Source organism: Heterocephalus glaber, unplaced genomic scaffold (genome assembly GCF_053883595.1).
Source record: "Heterocephalus glaber isolate CG9 unplaced genomic scaffold, H.glaber_assembly_v1.0 deba00001564, whole genome shotgun sequence".
In the NCBI taxonomy this organism is placed as follows: domain Eukaryota; kingdom Metazoa; phylum Chordata; class Mammalia; order Rodentia; family Bathyergidae; genus Heterocephalus; species Heterocephalus glaber.
Genome location: NW_028258351.1, coordinates 3,983,271 through 4,003,137, shown reverse-complemented (window position 1 = coordinate 4,003,137; position 19,867 = coordinate 3,983,271). Strand labels below are relative to the sequence as shown.

The following is a 19,867-nucleotide window of genomic DNA, read 5'->3' as shown; positions in this document are numbered from 1 at the left end:
GGCAGCTGGGGAGGATTCTACAGTAATAGTCACCCCACAGTTACACCAAGTTGAGCAGCTGTTCACCACCCAATTAACTTCACGAGAGGTACAGAAATCAGGTGAAAGACCATACTGCCTGCTTTTAGTACAACAAAATCTCACAGCAGAACTATAAGGCCAGTTCTGTATTATGTCATCCTTTTCATGTAGATGCAAACTAGCATGGAGAGTTTAAGGGTCCTGCCCAAAGTAAATACTAATTCCTGACAAAGCTGGGATTCACACTCGGGCAGCCTGGCTCTGGAGTACATACTCTGAACCACTGCACTAATAATGGACCTGGAGAACCATGAAGAACTGGAAATTTCAATATATCTGTAAGTTAAACAATTTAACTTGAGATTTAAGAAAAGTGACTCTAAATTAACTGATGAAGAAAAGTGACTTTGCACTTTTGCCAAGTAAAAGAAAAGTAAGCCTCCTGATACATTTTGTTAAATGTGAAATTGAAGTGGTTTCAAAATCTGTTTTTCTGAAGACCTTTAAAAATTAAGACAGATTCACATTTGTTTTGTTTTGTTTTCTGGGGTCAAGGTCTTGCTATGTAGTCTGGGCTGGTCTCAAACTCATTATGATCCTCCTTCCTTAGCCTCTCAGGTGCTGGGATTATAGGCATCTGCCATCATGCCCAGCTACAGGGAATTTAGTTGGGGAGGTTCTCTAATAAGGATGTGGGATTAACTATCAGCCTAAAACTGTCCTAATGCAACAAGTTTAAGATTTTTTTCAGTGTGCCCCTAAATTACAAGTGGTCTCTCTGGCACTGAGGTTTTGTGTCATATACTGTATTACATACACACATATACGTGCACGCATGCACACACGTACTGGGCCACCAGGGATGTAAGTCTGTAAGTACAGGAATGTCAGTTCTTACTCTTGTTCCTTCTTTAGTCTGTATCCTTATTAAAAACCTTAACTCGGTCATGACGGAGCCATAATTTATATGTCTTGCTGTAAGATGGCTTGAACAACCAGTAGTATAAGCATGACTGTCCATCCCATCAGGAGGCTTGTACCACTGGTGGTACAAATGGACCTAATCACTTTTATCAGTTTTTTCACTAATAAAGTTAATAAAAAGCTGCCTGATGGAACATTCATGCATGGATAACCAGTGGTTCAAGCCGGTGGGAACACGTTTAAGAGCTCACGGGGCCGGGGATTTAGCTCAGTGGTGCCGCCACCTGCCTCAAAAGAGCAAGGTTCCGAGTTCGATCCCTGGTACCAAGAAAAAAAGAAAAGCTCACAGGGTAGAGGGTTTTCCTAGCTTCAGAACTTTTCTACTTTCTCATAAAAATTAGATGGAGGGAGGAGAGAGGAAATAAAAAGAATTAAAATGTATTGTGCACATGTACCAACTCCCTGTGATGAATCCAATCGCTATTAGCACAAACATGTACTAATAAAAACAGTTTTTTTTGAGACAGCGCCTATGTAGTTCATGCTGGCCTTGAACTCTCTATGTAGCACAGGTGGCCTTCAAACTCACAGCTATCCTCCTGGCTCATACTCTCAAGTGCTGGGATTACAGGTGTACATCACCACACCCAGCTAAAAATTTTTAAAATTGTATTTCTATTTATTTATTTTTTTTTTGGTATTGGGGATCGAACTCGGGACCTTGCGCTTTTGAGGCAGGCAGCGGCACCACTGAGCTAAATCCCCGGCCCTTAAATTGTATTTCTAACCTCATTATGTACACTGTTAAAACTCTCTGGAGTCCTTCATTTGTATCTTTTTAAAAGCAAAATAATTTCTACTTCTTGCCTTTGTTTTATTATTTCTCTTACAGGGAAATATCACATCATCCACAAGAGAACAAAAAGTGAATGAAACTATATTTCCATTCTAGAGTAAAAAATACTGAGTGACAAAAAAACTCAAGTATCATTTATTATTTTTTTGATCCTTAAGAGCAGAATTACCAGAAGAAAGAGAAAAATGATATAATTGCCAAAATACAAAAAAAGATAAACTATGTTTAAATTTTTTCCAAAAATCAACTTACCGAAGTTTTCTTCCTTTGCTGGCTTTCCTATCTACTTTCTTGTGGATTTTGCTTCGTAGCTTCTGGATTGCAAGCCACTGCCTGGGAAATTCACAAGCAATGTTATGCATCATCACTAACAGAAATAGTTATATATATTGACAAATTGGAATTTTTCTCACTAACAACCCTGCAGAAAGAAATCATCAAACTCCTCAAGATGGTCTCGGGCCAAAGTGACTAATCAATTGAAGAGGATTTGTGCAAAGGTAAAACACAAATGGCAGCTGGGAAATTCTACAGCAAATTTGGTTAACAATGCTTCTTAGTATCTGGAGTTGCTGTGACAAGCACTAATCTACCAATCTGCAGAAAAACCCGTCAGCTCGAGTGTAGCTGGGTGGATTTTCTTCTGACGGTTCAGCTGTGCAGCACGTTCTTTAATGGCAACTGCTGGTTGGAAAGAACTTGAGAGTTTTTTCAATCTAATTTTTCCTTTGCTAAAACACAAGTGTTTTTGCCTTGTGCTTTCTAATTTCTGCTCATTTTTAATAATTATCCACCACTAATACTAGTCTTATGGTCATGTATTTTTTTATTTCATCTATAAATATTTCAGTATATGTTGATAAAAGATGAGGACTCCTCCCCTCAATATAATCACAATACCATTATCACACCTACAAAAATAATTCTTTACTATCAAATATTCAGTTGGTTTTCAAATTTCTCAGACTCTCAATTTTATAGTTGGTTGTTTGGATAAGGATCCACACAAGATTCATATATTCTCCAGTCATTTTAGATAAGAAATTAATTTTTCAAATAAGGGATACTGGGCTAAGAAAATCTTCACAAATTGCTCCTGTGAACAAATGTGAAAGAGGAGGAGGAAAAACAGCAGCCACAGCAGCAGCCAGTCATCGTACCTGATTTATACAACAAAAACTCAACATCAGAAGAAAAAAATCTAGGGAAATCCAATTACTGTAATCTTAATATAATCTTAATTACCATAATCTATTTTATTGTAAAGTCAGATAAATGTACAATATAATCATCACTTAAATGCAATTTGCTCTATCACAATAAATTTATGGTGAACAGCCTTCTACGATATTCCAGAGATACACGAAATATCAACATCCTCCCGTAAAATTCAAATAATATTCTGCTCAAATAAAATTATTTCATCAACACAAATTTTTCACTGCTTTCTCAAAATGCTGCTCTGCCCAGAATCCTATTCTGGCACTTGCAGCTTTTGTTTCCTTTCATGCTTTTGCAAATTATGGCTCAGGGCTATTTAAATGTACACTATTCATTAGGTAGCACTCTAAATGCCCTTTTTATTTTCCAACCACAGGATGAAGCATACACACAAGAGCCTTCCTTCACTACTTTACATTCTATCCTGACATCTGGGTAATGCTGCCACGTTCCATTTCTAATTGTGCTGAAGCTTTTACTGCAGGGGGAGGTCTAAATTAGGGCAGACTAACAAAGCAGATTGGACTCCAAGCAAGGAACCTGTTGTACACAGTGCTACACTCTGACAGCTGAGAGCACATGTTGTTTTTGTCCACTGGTGAGCAGACTGATATTGATACAATCACAACCCAAACCTGAGAGCAAAGAGCATAAGAAGACTTTGAAAAACAAACTCTAATACAACACAGGTTTTTCATAATCTCTTTTCATATCATACTTAAGGCAATGCAGACTAAACAATTAGTCACTCTGTCTTTCTAGTTCCTGTTATCCTGCTTAACTTTGATAATTACAGGACCAATCACTGCCTTGGAGGCAGAATTAAGGGGCTCAAAGGGAGAAACTATTATATGATCAATTTGCATGAGTAGAAAAATGTACTGAAATTACCTTCCCATGGCCACCTGATCATTGGGATCCAAGGAGCTGGTCTTCCGTTCTATGAGTTCTCGAAGAAGCTGGGGTAGGGTGGGGAGGTGGGGGGAGAAAAGCAACTGATTTATTTATCATCTCCCAGCACCAACTGACTTTAAAAGGGCACAAAAAGAATTCTGAATAGCACACTGACAGCTCTAAAACTACAATCAATAAAGGACAGCCCAGTGGTAAGAGCATGACTGCATTCCCATTAACCCTTTCATATTTATATATCTTTAAAAGGCAGCCATAGCAAGAGCTGAGAAAAGAAGTCCATTTGGAAGACTTATTGTACTGCAGTTCATTTCAAATGGATCAATGAGTGTGCAACATTCCCTTCATTGTTTTTATGATTAGTTCTGTCCACCCCATTGATACCAATGGAGAATCTTTAAAAGGTCAGGCGGGAAGTGCTGTGTGGCAAAAAGGAACACACATCAGCTTCCCACCAATAGGACAACTGCATGTTTAACTTCGGGTCTACAACCTCCCACAGTCAGGCAGATATTCATCAGAAGGCCCTGACTGTAGATAATTAAGAGGGTAGACTTCATACTCTTGCTTTTCATAGCTGCTACTCTACTACGCAGGGCATCAAGTGACTTAACCAGACAAGACACCAACAAAAGTTTTAAGAAGGACCCAAAAGAAAGTAATCTGTATGAACTACAAGTACAACACAGGAGCCAGTTTCTCATCCTGAACAATAAATTCAAGGGGAACACAGTCTTAAGAATATACATGAAAGGCTGGGGATTTAGGTGCAAGTGGAAGGTCCCGAGTTCGATCCCTGGTACCAAAAAAAAAAAGAATATAAGAATACACACGAAAACTTAAAGTCCTGAGTGAAGAGAAGCAATGGATTTTGCAGTTAAATCTTTTTTTTTTTTTTTTTTTTGGTACCGGGGATTGAACTCAGGACCTTGCGCTTGCAAGGCAGGTGCAAGAACCACTGAGCTAAATCCCCATCCCTTTGCAGTTAAATATTAAAGGACACTTTTAAGTTACAACAATGAATCTAGATATCATCTCTTCCAAGTGCTAGATACAGAGAAACAGCAACAGAGATTAAAATTCCAAACAATCTGAGAGAAACCTAACAGATGATGTTTAAACAAACTAGTTCCTGCTCATCATTCATCAATAATACAGGTTTGACTTTAACATTTGGTTCTTCACAAAAAAAGGGTAGGTAAGGCATGGTAGCCATAGCTATTTCACCAAGCTCAATAGCTGAAGACTGTGGGAGGATGGAAAGAAGAAATAAATTCCTATGAAAGTAGTTCACTTTTTAGTTTTCATTTGTTTATATAAGTAGGCACTGGAAGAAGTAAAACAAATTTATAAAAATATTTCTTTAAGATGAATATTTATTGCAAAGGGGAAAAGGATATCTCGGTTGCAATTAAAAAACCTCCCGTGATTTTTTTTCATTTGCTTATTTCCGACATTATTACCACAGCAATTACATTTTAAAACACGAGGACCAGAGGCCACTGGTTTATTATCACTAGAAAACAGCAAGCTATTTCTCTACCCTGTTTATCAGATTGATTCCCAACATCTTTCTGGCAGCCAATCTATCAGTTTATCTCTCCTACTTCATCACAGTCACTTCTGGCAGCTAAATACAAGATCCAAATCCAGTGTTACACAGACACACGCCACAGTAAACCTGTGTAACACTGCTGTCGTGCAAATGGCTGCCCTGAAGGCTGAGGAAAAGTGGGCTTCTGGTTCCTAGTCAAAATACTGTGAAAAGCAAGAGAGAGGAATAGGCAGCCAGGGTGGGGTTAATAATAAAAAGGAGGAAAATAATGGAATGACTCCATTTTATTGCCTAACTTACCCTGTTTCAGCCTCATGAGATTACAACCACTATTCTTAGCTTTCCTAATCATACCTGATCCCCTGAGACTGGGGCAGTTATAGCCACAAAGGAGCAAGGACTCATGGAAGGCTGCCCCAGCACTGGGGCAATCTCATCTGGAAGAGAGAAGGCTGGAATTTGGAGCTGAGCAACTGCAGATCTATGGCACTTGCAGTGGGCTCTGTAATTCACATGCCAAGTCGCTGCAGCATTTACTTCCAAGCACTCTACCACCCACCGCCTAGGGTGCATTTTCATTACCCAATCATTCGTGATTAAGAAGTTGTTCTTGGTTTACCTAGCTAAGTTTAACTTTATTCAGTCTAAAATTTCAAAGAGTGTTGTGTCCAAAGTAGAAATGAGAAAACAAGAGAAACAAAACAAAACAAAACAACTATTCCCATAGCCACTACTATTTCCCATATCTATCATTATCACTGGAGTTAAATTTAATTAGGAAAGCTGCTTTCAAAAAGGCTATTGAAAAATGAAGCTTTAGGACTATAGGCTGAAGAATTTTAACTTGCCTCTGAGGTGGGTTTTGTTTAGTTTCGTGGTGTTAGGGATTGAATCCAGGGCCTCCTGCTTGCCCGAGGTGGGTTATTGGGTTTTTTTGGTACTGGGGATTACATAAAGAGCCTTTACACTGAGCTACACCCTCAGCATTTTTATTTTGCAAAAGGGTCTCACAAAATGGCCCATTTGATCCTCCTGCCTCAGTTTCCCAGAGTGCTGGGATTGCAGGCATGTGCCACCATGTCCAGCCTAAAGTTCAATTTTTATAGTTTTACTATACGAACAAACTTTTCCCACTAAAATTCAAGTTCCTAGTACAGTTACTAGATCTTATTGTTCCAATCAAGATGATACAATATTTATAGTAATTTTCTATGAGACTTGGAAAGTGGAGAAGTGTATGAAAGTTTTTTGTTCTAGTCCAATTCCTCCAGAGTCAACTGAAAAAGGCTTGATTTTATCTCTAGAGGAAAATCATAGATGAAGTTAGGTTTCCAGGTCAGCCCACAAAATCTAATTAACCTATAATAGCACAGAGGAGAAATGGCTGTGGGAAAAAAATTTTAACAGCTATACCTCAGACAAAGGTTTACTATCTAGAATATATAAAGAATTGAAAAAAATCAGACACCCCCCCAAATTCAAAGACCCAATTCAAAAATCGGCATCAGAAATGAACAGACATTTCTCAGACAAAGAAGTAAAAGCACCAAACAAATATATGAAAAAATGTTCAACATCACTGGTCATTCGACAGATGCAGATGAAAACAACACTGAGATTCCACCTCACCCCAGAAAGAATGGCTGCTATCATGACATCAACCAATAACAAATGCTGGCGGGGGTGTGGGGAGAAAGGAACCCTTCTCCATTGTCGGTGGGGGTGCAGACAGGTGCAACCACTGTGGAAATCAGTATGGAGACACCTCAAAGAACTAGGGCTAGAGGTCCCACTTGACCCAGCTATTCCCCTGCTGGGGATCTTCCCCAAAGAATTAAAAGAATCATACCACAGTGATATATGTGCACCCATGTTTATAGTGGCACAGTTTATAATAGCTAAAGCTTGGAAGCAGCCCAAGTGCCCATCAACTGGAGACTGGATAAAGAAGATGTGGTTTTTTAATAAAATGGAGTAGCACTAAGCCATAAAGAATGAGAAACTAGAGACATTTATAGCTAAATGGATGCATATTGAGGCCATCCTCTTAAGTGAAATAAATAGGACACACGTGTAAATACTGAATAGTTTCTCTAGTGTGAGAAACTGAAAGTGTAAATAAGGATAAAATGATTAAAATGAATAACTGATAATTTGAAATAGGAAAAGGTCCAAAGGTGTAGGGGTGGTGGGAGGGGAAAGGGAAAGAAGGAAAAGGAAAAATTATGAGAAAAGAAAAAAAAGGGAAACAAAATCTATGTAAATAGGGAAGGGTGGAGGGGGTGAAGGCCGCACAGGTAATGGGGAAAAAATAAGAACCAAGATACATCATGTACAGATACAAGCACCCAATGATAAATGTAAATGAATTGTATACCTAAAATGTACCAATAAAAGAATTAAAAAAAAAAAAAAAAGAAATGGCACTGATAGTACTACTTGAACATCTAATCAAGATTTATGACATTTTTTACTTTTTTTTTTTGGTACCGGGGATCAAACTCAGGACCTTCTGCTTGCAAGGCAGGTGGCAAAACCACTGAGCTAAATCCCCAGCCCTTTCACTTATTATTTATTCTGCAGTACTGGGACTGAACCTAGGCAGCACTGAGCTATATCCCCAGCCCTTTTAAAACTTATTTTGAGATAGGATGTCATTAAACTCTCCAGGCTGGCCTCCAACTTGCAATCCTCTTGCCTCAGCCTCCAAGAAGCGAGGATTACAGGTATGCCACTGCACTTGGCAACATTTATAACAGTGGGACTGAAAAATGTGGATGCCGTGGTCAGTTAAAAATAGAAGTTTGTTTATTTATTTATTTATTTACTTTTTGGCACCGGGGAATGAACTCGTGACCTTGCGCTTGCAAGGCAGGCGGCGGACCACTGAGCTAAATCCCCACCCCAAAAACAGAAGTTTAAACACACTGATTTATCACTTTCTCAACCCCTTTGAAAGATAGCAGAGAAATAAATGCATTAACCCACATGAAAGAAGAAAAAGGGAGAGATGAGAGCCTATTTCCATAAAATTTCCCAAGACAATAAAAGATGGAGGAGTGAAAGGTAGTTACCACCTAAGGGCCTGCGGAGTAAGGTGAGGGTGGTGCCACTCAGGCCCGCAGGGTCCCTGGGAGGGTCAGTTCTCAGAGTGGCACTACCAAGAAAGGTGGGAGGAGGCAGCAGGACAAAGCCACTTGGGCTTTCTCCATTACCCCATGGCTGGGCACTGCCACATGCTAACCACATGCACCATTCTCCTGTCACTGGGAGAAAAAAATGGAATGGCCGCAGCCCCAGAGTGGAAGTACAATAGGTGGGGTAAGGTGCAAGTTAAAGTTCAATGTTAATCTTGGGGACCTTCTGAGGTTCCCCTGCTTCCACCTACAGAATGCTAGTGCTCAGGTGTACAATTTTCTGGGTGGGTGAGCTGAGCAGTGTTTTCTGAAAAACACTTCCCCTTCCCCCAAAAGATTTCCAAGTGCCTATAGTCTGATTGTGTCCCCCTGAATTCATGTGTGGGAACCTTAATCTCCAGTATAACCACAATGGGAGGAGTGGTGTTTGGGAGGCAATAGGATCAGGTACCCTTATAAAAGAGTTTAGTGAAGGAATGTCTTTCCTTTTGCCATTCTACCTCCTGCCACATGAGGACACAGCATGCCACCTGTCTGGAGAATCAATATCAAGGTGACATCTTGGAAGTAGATAACAACCTTCACTAGACCACTAAACCTGCTGATGTCTTCATCTGGGCTTCCCAGCCTCCAGAATGTGACAAAATAAACTGCTGTCCTTTATAAATATTCCAGTCTCTGGCATTTTCTTATAGTAACACAGACGAGCCAAGATACAAGTTCTGACATTTGAGAGTAGTCAAACCAAGAGGTAAGTTTACAGCACAATTATATTTAAGAAAGCCAAGAAGCTCTGTTCAGCCTTCAGAGATTCCAAATAACCTTTTTAATGTCTCACTCTTAAATATAAACAGAATAAATAAATAATTATCAGCATCGAAGAAAGCCTCCCACACAGACTAAATAGAGAAAGGAAAAAAAAACACTCAAGGGAGCAATGTAAGAAACTTAAGGAAGGAAAGAAAAAAAGAAAAGAAAGAGAAGGAGGGAAAAGAGAAGAAAAGAACAGAGAAAAGGAAAAAAAAGGAGGAAGGAAGGGAGAAGGAGGGAGGCAGAGAGAGGGAGGAGGGAACTTACACAAGATATCCTCAGAGAAGAGAAAAATACACTTCTGTAAGAATAGGATGGTGTAAGAAGACTAAAACAAGTAAACAAAAAAATCAAAAATAGAAGTGGAAGTGTTGACAAAATTTCAGATATAAAACTAAAAGGCAAAGATAACATCCCCTTGCTTATCTGTAAGAGAAGAAAAAAATTTAGGAGACAACTCAGAAAGCTAAACATCTGACTCACAAAGCCTAGGAGAAAAGTTCTAATGAAATAGTTATGAAAATTTCCCAAAATCAAAGAACAGGAACAAGTGTGCAAAGACCTAGTACAATGTAGAAGGAAAAAGACCCTTTGCCAGTATGCATAAGCATGACATGGCACATACCAAAGCAGAAAGGATCCCAAACAGTTAAAAGAAAAGACAAGTCATAGATACAGAGGGTAACCACAGGTTCTTGTTTACCCAAGAACAGCTCTGGTTTATGCCTGTTGGCCTAATACTCTGTCAGGCTAGCATCTTGTTTTGGCAACAAACTGTGTGGTTATCCTTTACATTAAGGGATAGAAATTAAAAAAAAATAGGACTAGACATTTCAACAGTAATTGCAGATACCAGAGGACAGCAAAGGAATATCTTCAAAATTCCAACTGAAATGATTTCCAATCTCAAATTCCATACATAGCCAAACCACTAAGCAAATTACACAAAGGCTCACCAATTTGCTTTCCACATACTCTTTCATAGAAAGACATGCTTCAATAACTAAGCAAAAATGTTAGAAAACAGGGGTCTAACTCAGGAAAGAAGCATGGGCATGTGCCAGGAATACAGAGCACTCCAGAAGGACAACTCTTAGGAGGGAGGCGAGGGTGCAGAGAAAAGGAGACGATCACGTATATCTGAGGCATTAACAGTATATGAGAGAAGCAGTGGGCAATACCCAGAAAATTCAACAAGTATTTTTAAAACAGGCATTTTAAATTCTAGGAACAAACATACAAGAAAACACAACCATAGTACATTACTTGTGAACAAATAATTATTTAGCATAGTAATATAAATGTTGACTTACAGCCATCCTAAGAGGTGTGAAGTGAATTTTGATTTGTGTTTCCCTGCTTACTGGCCATTTGTACAACCTCTCAGGAGAAATAATCTACTCAGAGCAGTCACCCATTGCAGAAATGGATTGTCTTCTTGATATCAAGTTATATGAATTCTTTATGTATTCTGGTAACAGTTCCTTATCAACCTCCATTCTGTGGTGTATTTTCACCTTCTTGATGGTATCATTTGCTGTTAAGTTTTTGACGTTGATGTAGTTCAATATTTTCTTTTCTTTTCTTTTTTGGTACCGGGATCAAACTCAGGACCTTGCGCTTGCAAGGCAGGCGCAGATTGCCTATTATTAGAAGTATAAGTTAACCACTACCAGTACTAGGCCCTGTTGTGTGACGACAGAGTAGTAAGCAATTCAAATGCTAACAAACTTCTTTTACCAATTTGCTTTCTTTTTCCTACAAATAAAATAATTTTACAAGAACTGAGTGACTGCATTAAGTCATTCTTTCTAATCTATACTAAAAGTAACAACATATGGAGGTTGCTACTTTCCAAGGCTTTTTAAGAATCCCCATTTTTGGGCTGGGGATTTAGCTCAGTGGCACGCCTGCCTTGCAAGCACAAGGTCCTGAGTTCGATCCTCACTACAAGAAAGAAAGGAAGAAAGGAAGGAAGGATGGATGGATCGATCCCCTTTTAACCAGACATAGATCTTGGTGTGTACTCCCCACCCCCATCTATAGTCAAGGCAGGGAGAGAAGTTATATATCTTTTGGGCCACCAGTTCAATTTCTACCTATTTCTGAGCATTTGCTCGCAATGTTTCCTTTAATGGTACTACACAATGTATCATTTGTGTTAAAAGAATAAGAAGTCATTCGGAACTAAAGGATTCACAAGAAAGCTGACAAGACAGTACCAACTAGTATTCTGCAATTATGTCCTTTAGAGATTACAGGCTCTGATGAAACAAATTCTCCCTATCTTTCTAGCATTCTCCCTCTCCATTCAGTTGCCAATAATTCTTCAACCCTACCAGGACTAATAGTCCATTGATCCCACCGCCTACTCTGCACCCTCACCCTCTCCCCAGGTGCTCACTTTTCCGTTTACCAGGCAGATGAGATTCCTTAGGCCCTCAGGATCATCGCTCCTGGCATACATCCTCAACCTCCTTATAGGATGTCCCTTTGTCATACAGATCCATAGTCCCTTAGGGACGGATGTGTCTTGGGATTCAGAATTTTTAGAACTTTAGGAAGGAAATACTGTGCACATACCATATACGCTCCAGTAGAGTCTGGGGCAGCACTCCAAAAGTCAAACACAGTATCACTACCGCAAAATATATGCATATTTCCCCCAAGTAAGACATATAAAGTCTAAAAGCAGCTTCACTATCATTCAATTCAGGTGTTGCCAAGCTTACCAGACAAAAAAAAATCTTGAGTTTTCAAAACATTTATTTCAGAATTGCAGACAGGGTATTATGTACCAGTACTTCCTTGGCAAAACTCCAAACCATGTTACACCTCTGTACCTGCACCCATGTGGCTGAACGTGGCAAGACAAAAAGAACCATGCACACTGGCCTCACTCACCTTAAAATCATTACCACTAACACTATGTGTGTCTTCAGTGCTACTTGGCAGTTCTACATTTTCCTAGTTCTTTCATTCTCCCACTGTCACAGATAATTTTCCATACCCTTCTCAAGCCTCCGGATCCTCCTATATCTCATTCTTGGCTTTCTAAGTCATGAGCAATAAAATACTCAGATAAGAACTGTATACTTTCACCCTTATCTACTTGCAATGACACATGTTCTGCCTTCCCTCCCGTTTACCAGACCAACTCCTCTCTCCCTATCTTATAGCTCTCACCAGCAATTTCCACATCTCTTTCCTGCAACATGAACTTCCCTGTCTCTACTGGATCATTTCCATCAGTGCACAAAAGGCATCTTAAAACAAAACTCACTCTACAACCTCCACTTCCCCTTCTAGCTGCTGACCCATTTCTTCATTTCCTTTGTAGCAAACGTCTTTGTACGCTGTCTACACACACTGTCACCCACGTATCTCCTTCTATTTCCTCTTGAACCTGTTCTACCATTCTATCAGAAACACATTGGGTCAAGATCACCAATGACTTTCCACACTGCTAAAATCAAGGCCTCTCTCAGTCCTCATCTTATTTGATCTATCTGCAGCAACTAGCACAGAATACTACCTTCTTTTTAAAAATGAATTTTCTTTTGCGGGGGGAGGGTACCAGGGATGGAACTTAGGACCTTGCGCTTGTGAGCAGGTGCGGCATCACTGAGCTAAATTCTTGGCCCTTAAAATGATTTTTTTTAAGTTTTATTCAGATATAATTTACTTGCCATACAAGTCATCAATTTAAATTATACAATGGTTCTAGGGCTGGGAATTTAGCCCCATTTTGTCACTTGTGCTTTGGAGAACTAAGAACAACCCATTTCTTTCTTTTTTAATTTTACTTTGGTTTTTTGAGACAGGGTCTCACTCTGTAATTCAAGCTGGCCTTGAACTCACTCAGCCCAGGATGGCCTCAAACTCACAACAATCCTCCTGCCTCAGTTTACTGAGTGCTGGGGGTACGGGCGTCTACCATGATGTCAAGCAGAACAACCATTTTCTTAACCATAGGTCATGAAGATTTATACCTTTATTCCTATGTTTTCTTGTAAAGGCGTTATAATTTTCACTCTTATGTTTTGGTCTGTGATCTTTGGGTTAATTTTTGTGTGGGTATGAGGGAAGACTATCTTCATTTTTTATAACCAGTTGTCCTAGCACCATTTGTTGAAAAGACTCTTTCCTCCACCGAATTGTCTCAGTACCCCTGCTGAAAATCAACTGACCAGGCTGGGGGTGCAGCCCAGGGGCAGAATACATGCTTGGCATGTGCAAAGCCCCAGCTGTTCAATCCTCAAGTTTCCCTGCCCCCACACCAAAAAAGAGAAATATTGAGTCCATTTTCTTCCTTCAAGTGACTACAAATGTAAGGGTTTATTCCTGGTTTCTCAATTATATTTCATTGATCTATCTGCCCAGCTCTATGCCAATGCCACTATGTCTTGATTACTGTAGCTTTGCAGTAAGTTCTGAAATTGGGAAGTGTGAGTCTTTGTTTTAGTCAATGCTTACTACAATCAATTAACCACCACAATCCTCTTTGTCCTTCTTAAAGATTGTTTTGGCTATTCTGGGTCCTTACATTACCATATGAATTTTAGGATCCTCTTAGCAATTTCTGCAAAGGAAAAAAAAAAAAAAGGCAAATAGGATTCTGATAGGGATTGTATGGAATCTTTAGATTGTATTTTATTCTTTTGGATGCTATTGTAAATGGAATTGTTCTCTTAGTTCCGTTTACAAATTGCTCATTGATGGTGTACACAAACAGAACTGATTTTTGTATATTTATTTTGTGTCTTGCAACATTGCTAGATTTGTTTATTGGTTCCAACAGTCATTTTGGTAGCTTCTTTGGTATTTTGTATATATAAAACCATGTCCTCTGCAAATAAATGACAGTTTCACTTCATCCTTTCCTTACAATTAAGAGGTATTCTATATCTTTTTCTTGCCCCAGTTGCCCTAGCCCCACAATGTTGAATAAAGTAGCAAGAGCAGATGTCCTTGTCTTGTTCCTAATCTTAGGAGAAAGCATTCAGTCCTTGAATGTTATGTTACTTGTGGGTTTTCACAGATATTCCTATGCCCTTCTATCCCTAGTTAAGTGTTTTTATCATGAAAGGATGCAAAATACTGTTTCTGCACATACTGAGATAACAGTGTAGTTTTTTTTCATTCTATTGACACAGTACATTAATTGATTTCTGATCTTAAACCAACTTTGCATTACTGGGCTAAAACCCATTTGGTCATTGTGTTGTAATCCTTTTATGTATTGCAGGATTGAGTTTTCTGACTTTTGTTTTCGTAGTGATAGGGATTGAATCCAAGGACTTGGTCATGCTAAGCAAGCAACCTAACACTGAGCTACATACCCATCCCCAAGTTTGCTGATTTTGTATCAATATTCATAAGAAATACTAGTCTGTAATTTTCTATCTCTGTGATGTTTTTTGTCTGATTTTAGAATCAGGATGATATTCGACTCCCTTTCATGAGACATAGAAAATCACTCTTCCTTTATTCTCTCTTATTTTCTCCTTTGTAATCACCTTTGCTGGTCCTTTCCCATCTCCCCAGCCTGTAAATATCTGAATGGTCCAGGACTCAGGCTTCACATCTCTTCACCTTTTTCTCGCTATCTTTTTTTCCTAGGTGATCTTATCCAATCTCATGGCATTTAACACATCTACATGCTGAGGCTCTCAAATTTATACATTCAGGATAGGCCTTCCCATGAACTTCAAAACCCAACCTATCTATTTATCTACCTATCTATCTATCTCAACAACTCTACATGAATGTAGCAGAGGTAAATTTAATATACCTAATTTGTAATCAAAATAACTGAAGTCAACATAGGACCGTAGGGGAAAGAAAATCAAAGCCAAACAAAAGAACCCTAAATACAGTATTAAACAAAACTGAACTGATTTCTTCCGTGACCAGTAGTCCTGACAGATCAACTTGACTGGATTAAGAGGCAACTAGCAGATTAGTGGAGCACACTCCTGGGAGTCTCTGCATGGGCTATGGAGGTGTGGCTTTGGCCCCTGAATGACTATGATCGAAAAATAACAGTGAAGTTTTACATTTTTAAAATTTATTACAGTAAAAGTTACATTGCCAGTAGCCCTCCCCCCATACTGTCATTTCAAACACACTTATCCTATCATTCTTCCACTTTCTAAAGCAGTTCTGGAAGTCAGTGCTCTTTCATAAGTGTCTTTATTTGTGCTGTTATGGCTGTCTCGATGTGCAGAATCAACTTTTCATGATCATTCTGACTTTAGGGAAGAACCATAAGTTTCATGGTGCCATATCCAGTAAATAAAACGGATGAGGTCACACTGGAATGTTTTGTTTTGTTTTGTTTTTGGTACTGGGGATCAAATTCAGATCCTTACGCTTGCGAGGCAGGAAGCAGAATCACTAAGCTAAATCCCTGGCCCTGGAATGTTTTTATAAGCCAATTTTTCTATTGGATGGCACTCAACAGGTGCATTCACCATATTATTTTATCACACCTTGTTAAAGACCTTATGAAAGACTTCCAGAACTGCTTCAAAAAGTGGTAAAAATGATAGGATAACTGTGTTTGAAGTCACAGAGTATTTGGAGGGGAATTTAGGACAATGTGTCTTTTACGGTAAAAAATTTTTTTAAAAATTTAAATATTCGTTGTGTATTTTGATCCTACCTTGCACATGGTCACTGCTCCCTCCTCTCTGGCACTGTTCCCCTGCTCGCTTCCTGGCTCCCATGCACTGAGCATCTTTGCTCCACCAAGCCCTCCCAGCATGATGTTTCTGCTTTGGAGTCAGTTTACTACAAATTGAATCCCCTGAAACCGTGAGCTATATAAACTCTGAATAACAATACCCATAACTAACCTGAAATAAGTTTCAGTAGATACTGGCATCTCAACTTGGCTTCCAACAAGGACTACATTTTTGGAAAACAGAGAATTTGTATTATCCAAAGTTTATCTAAAAGAGCATCTTTTAAGGCCTCTTACACATTACAGAGAAATTAATTTAGATCAGATGTATGTTGAAGGATAAGTGAGTGTGCTAATGAATGCTGGAGGCATATTTGTGATAACACTGTCTTTATAATATCGGAACTACATGTATGTTTTTATATCAAGGACCTGATCATCCTTTCATCATTTATTTTCTCCACAAATGTGCTCGCTTCGGCAGCACATATACTATTTTCTCCACAAATTTTAGAAAAGTCACTGTGAAGAGGAGCCATGTGACTACACAAATTAGAGACCCTCATTCCTATGAGATAATACAAATTTCTTGAGAAGGGTACACTTTAGCCTTTATTAACATCTGGCATGGTAAGTGTTAACTGAAGTTTATAATTGCACAAAAGTAATGTACATGAATTATCACTGCAAACAGACCTCCAATAAACAGATATAAATCTAAAATAGAAATTCTCAAATGGATTTCCAAACTTGTCCAATCAAAGGCAGTATAATGTCCTAGAATGAAAATCAAATTGGAAGCAAGAACACCTGAGTTTCAATGTCCTAACTCAAAAAGTGGGGTGATCTTATCAAGTCATAAGTCTCCTGTAGGTTCCAGTTTCCTCATATGTGAAAAGTCTGGACCTGATGGTCAAATTTAAAACAATTGTCCTCTACTCTAGATCCACAATATACATACAGTGCATTTTTGAAGATACTTATTACTTTCTCTTTCTTCGCCAAACCATTTTCCCTATGAATTACTTTGAAAGAAAATACATTAAATACAATTTAATACTATATAACACATTCCTATTTTAATGGACAGACAGTGCTCCCAAGTTTTTGAGGAGTACCAAATTCTTCACTTGAGGCTACTAAAAAATTGCTGGACTCCTGTCTTTCACATACACTCATGCAGCTAATACTGGGATTATTAGTACAAAAAAGGCAACTCTGGTCATATATTTTGCTAGTAAATTCTTAACGTACCGCTTGAGTTTGAAAAACTATCTTCAAGAATTCTAAGTAAACTCTTAGCTATTGCCTAGCTAGTCCCCCAAAAAATACTGGTTGAGGATTTGTTGTGAGGTTTTACCTCTGTTTAATTGAAGTAGCAGTACTGACATTGTGCTCTGATTTGGGGTGGAGGACAGTGCTGGGGATCAAACCCAGGTTCTCATACAAAGTTTACCTTGTTCTACCCCTGAGCTACATGCTTAACCTACTGATATTTTTTAAAGTAAAGAACTGAAAGAAATGAGGACCTGGCCCGGGGATTTAGCTCAATGGTTCCGGCGCCTGCCTCGCAAGCGTAAGGTCCCGAGTTTGATCCCCAGTACCAAAAAAAGAAATGGGGACCAGTCATGTGTCCCTTCCCTTCCCTTGCTGCTGCTGTGTGATGAAACTTCTAGAACTTGCATTTAAAATGTGGCTTTTTGTCCCACTGTTTCATGCAGTCTCCACAATAGTGAGCCCAAGCACAATCAAGTTCCAGTACTAAAGCCGTATTTGGGCCTCAAGACTGACAGATATACAATGACAGCATTATCACTGTGTGTATCTAAGAGATAGCACAGAAACTACCACATATCTCAAATGACACTCTTATTCATGGTACATAAAATCTTTTTTTTTTTTCTTAAATTCTTTTATTGGTACATTGTAGGTATACAACACATTTACATTTCTCATTGGGAATTGTACCTTTACATGATGCATCTTGGTTCTTATTTTGTTCTCTTCCCCTGCCCTCCTTTCACCCCCTCCACCCTTCCCTATTTACAAAGACTTTATTTCCATTTTTTCCATTTCTCATCATTTTTCCTTTCCCTTCTTTCCTTTCCCCTGCCCCTAAAATCTTGTAATAATTAAAATTAGAATTTAATTAGACATAGGTTTTGAGTTTGGATTTTTAAAACATCATTATTATTCTCCAAGACCTAATTAATTTTCTGCGCATACCGTCAGCCATAATTTCAATTTTCAAATTTATGTATTTCATACACATGTTCTCTCTAAACTCACACAGAAGTCTATACACAATAAATTTCATCGAACTTTTTTTTTTTTTTTTGGTACCGGGGACCAAACTCGGGTCTTTGTGCTTGCAAGGCAGGCGGCATAACCACTGAGCAAAATCCCCAGCCCTTCATCAAACTTTTAAGAAACACTATCCAGATCTCAAATAACAGAAACATTTTTCAATAAAATTTAAAATGAAAGCTCCAAAAAAAAGGCATTTTCTTTTCCAATAACTCATTAGCAGGGGCCAGTTCAAATCAAACTTAGAACATGTTATTAGCCATAACCTGGACCACTGGAAAGATCATGCAACAGTAAGAATACTGTACTGCCGTTAACCACAAGGAGGACTTGAGGCATCTCTTGTTCACAATAAAATTCAAAAGCAGAGACTGAGAGCCACCCCATCAACTGTCCATATTAATCACTCACCAATTTAATTAAAGAAAACCATCTTGTCAGACAGCCTGCTCCTTCTCTATTTCTCAACATTATCAACATTCAATAGTTTACCAAATTAGTAATTACTTGTTTATGGCATTATCAAATGTCTTGGGTATATAGGAGTCCAGCATGTGGCAAGGTCAGTTATAGACATGTCTTGATGGCAAATGAAAGGAGAAATTTAACCCATCAAAGAGTCATCAAAAGAGCAAAACCTATTACACGTTCCTCTAGACCCTCCTGGCTAGATCAAAGTGACAGGACAAACCAGATCAAAACTAAATAGAGCTAGAGGCAAGATACAAAATCCTAATGAACCCTTAGAAATCCAGGTATTGATCTGTCAACATGTAAGCTCAATTAGTCCTTTTAGAACAAAATACCTCATAAGGTGACAAGAAACTAGTTAGGGGCCTGGGGTATGAAAAGAATAAAACCAATCACTTCATACAGCTTACTGCTAGGTGCAATCATATCACAATGTGGGATCTTATGAGGATTAAATAAAGATGCATGTTGAACACCTATCTACTTAGTCCAGGAACTGGTTCATAACTAGTACTCAGCAAATACTGGTTCTTCCCCAATTCTTTAAGAACTCAGGCTTATAAGTCAAAGATTATCTGATGGTTTGAAAAAGCAAAATAAAAGAAGAACCTTACATTGCAGTATATACATTACATCTTAAAAGAACTTAGTGTTATAAAGGAGCTGATAGGATCATGAAAATGAAAAACAGATACTAAAAACATTTCTGAATGGCCCATCCTTCATGGTCATTTACAACTTTCATGTTTTGTAAAGTTGTCTTTAGGGATGAGTTTCGGCAAGAAATAGGTCAAATGCAAACTAATTCCATTTGAAAGTAAATCCTTAACATGCTTTTCTGCGGCAAGCGAATGGTTTCTCTCATAAAACCTTCACTGGATATACCGAAAGCTTTTGGCAATTCTAGTTTTCAAACAAACTAGTAACAAAATTATAAAGCTAATTTTTTTCAATAGAATTATTAA

At 38.5% G+C, this 19,867-nt stretch overlaps 1 protein-coding gene across 5 annotated transcripts in view; it reads right to left on the bottom strand.

Annotated features, from left to right (window-relative positions):
- Positions 1-19,867, bottom strand: part of Aatf (apoptosis antagonizing transcription factor) — a 100,729-nt gene that overhangs the window by 33,703 nt on the left and 47,159 nt on the right. For all 5 annotated transcript variants that reach the window (XR_015443271.1, XM_087191906.1, XM_004870405.4 and 2 more), the window contains 2 exons: positions 3,914-3,981; positions 2,054-2,134 (listed from right to left, as the gene is read on the bottom strand). Coding sequence is in view for 4 of the 5 variants with exons in the window: in XM_087191906.1 (XP_087048032.1) it covers positions 2,054-2,134; positions 3,914-3,981 (149 nt within the window). In the remaining variant the exon portion in view is untranslated. The remainder of the gene's footprint in view (positions 1-2,053; positions 2,135-3,913; positions 3,982-19,867) is intronic.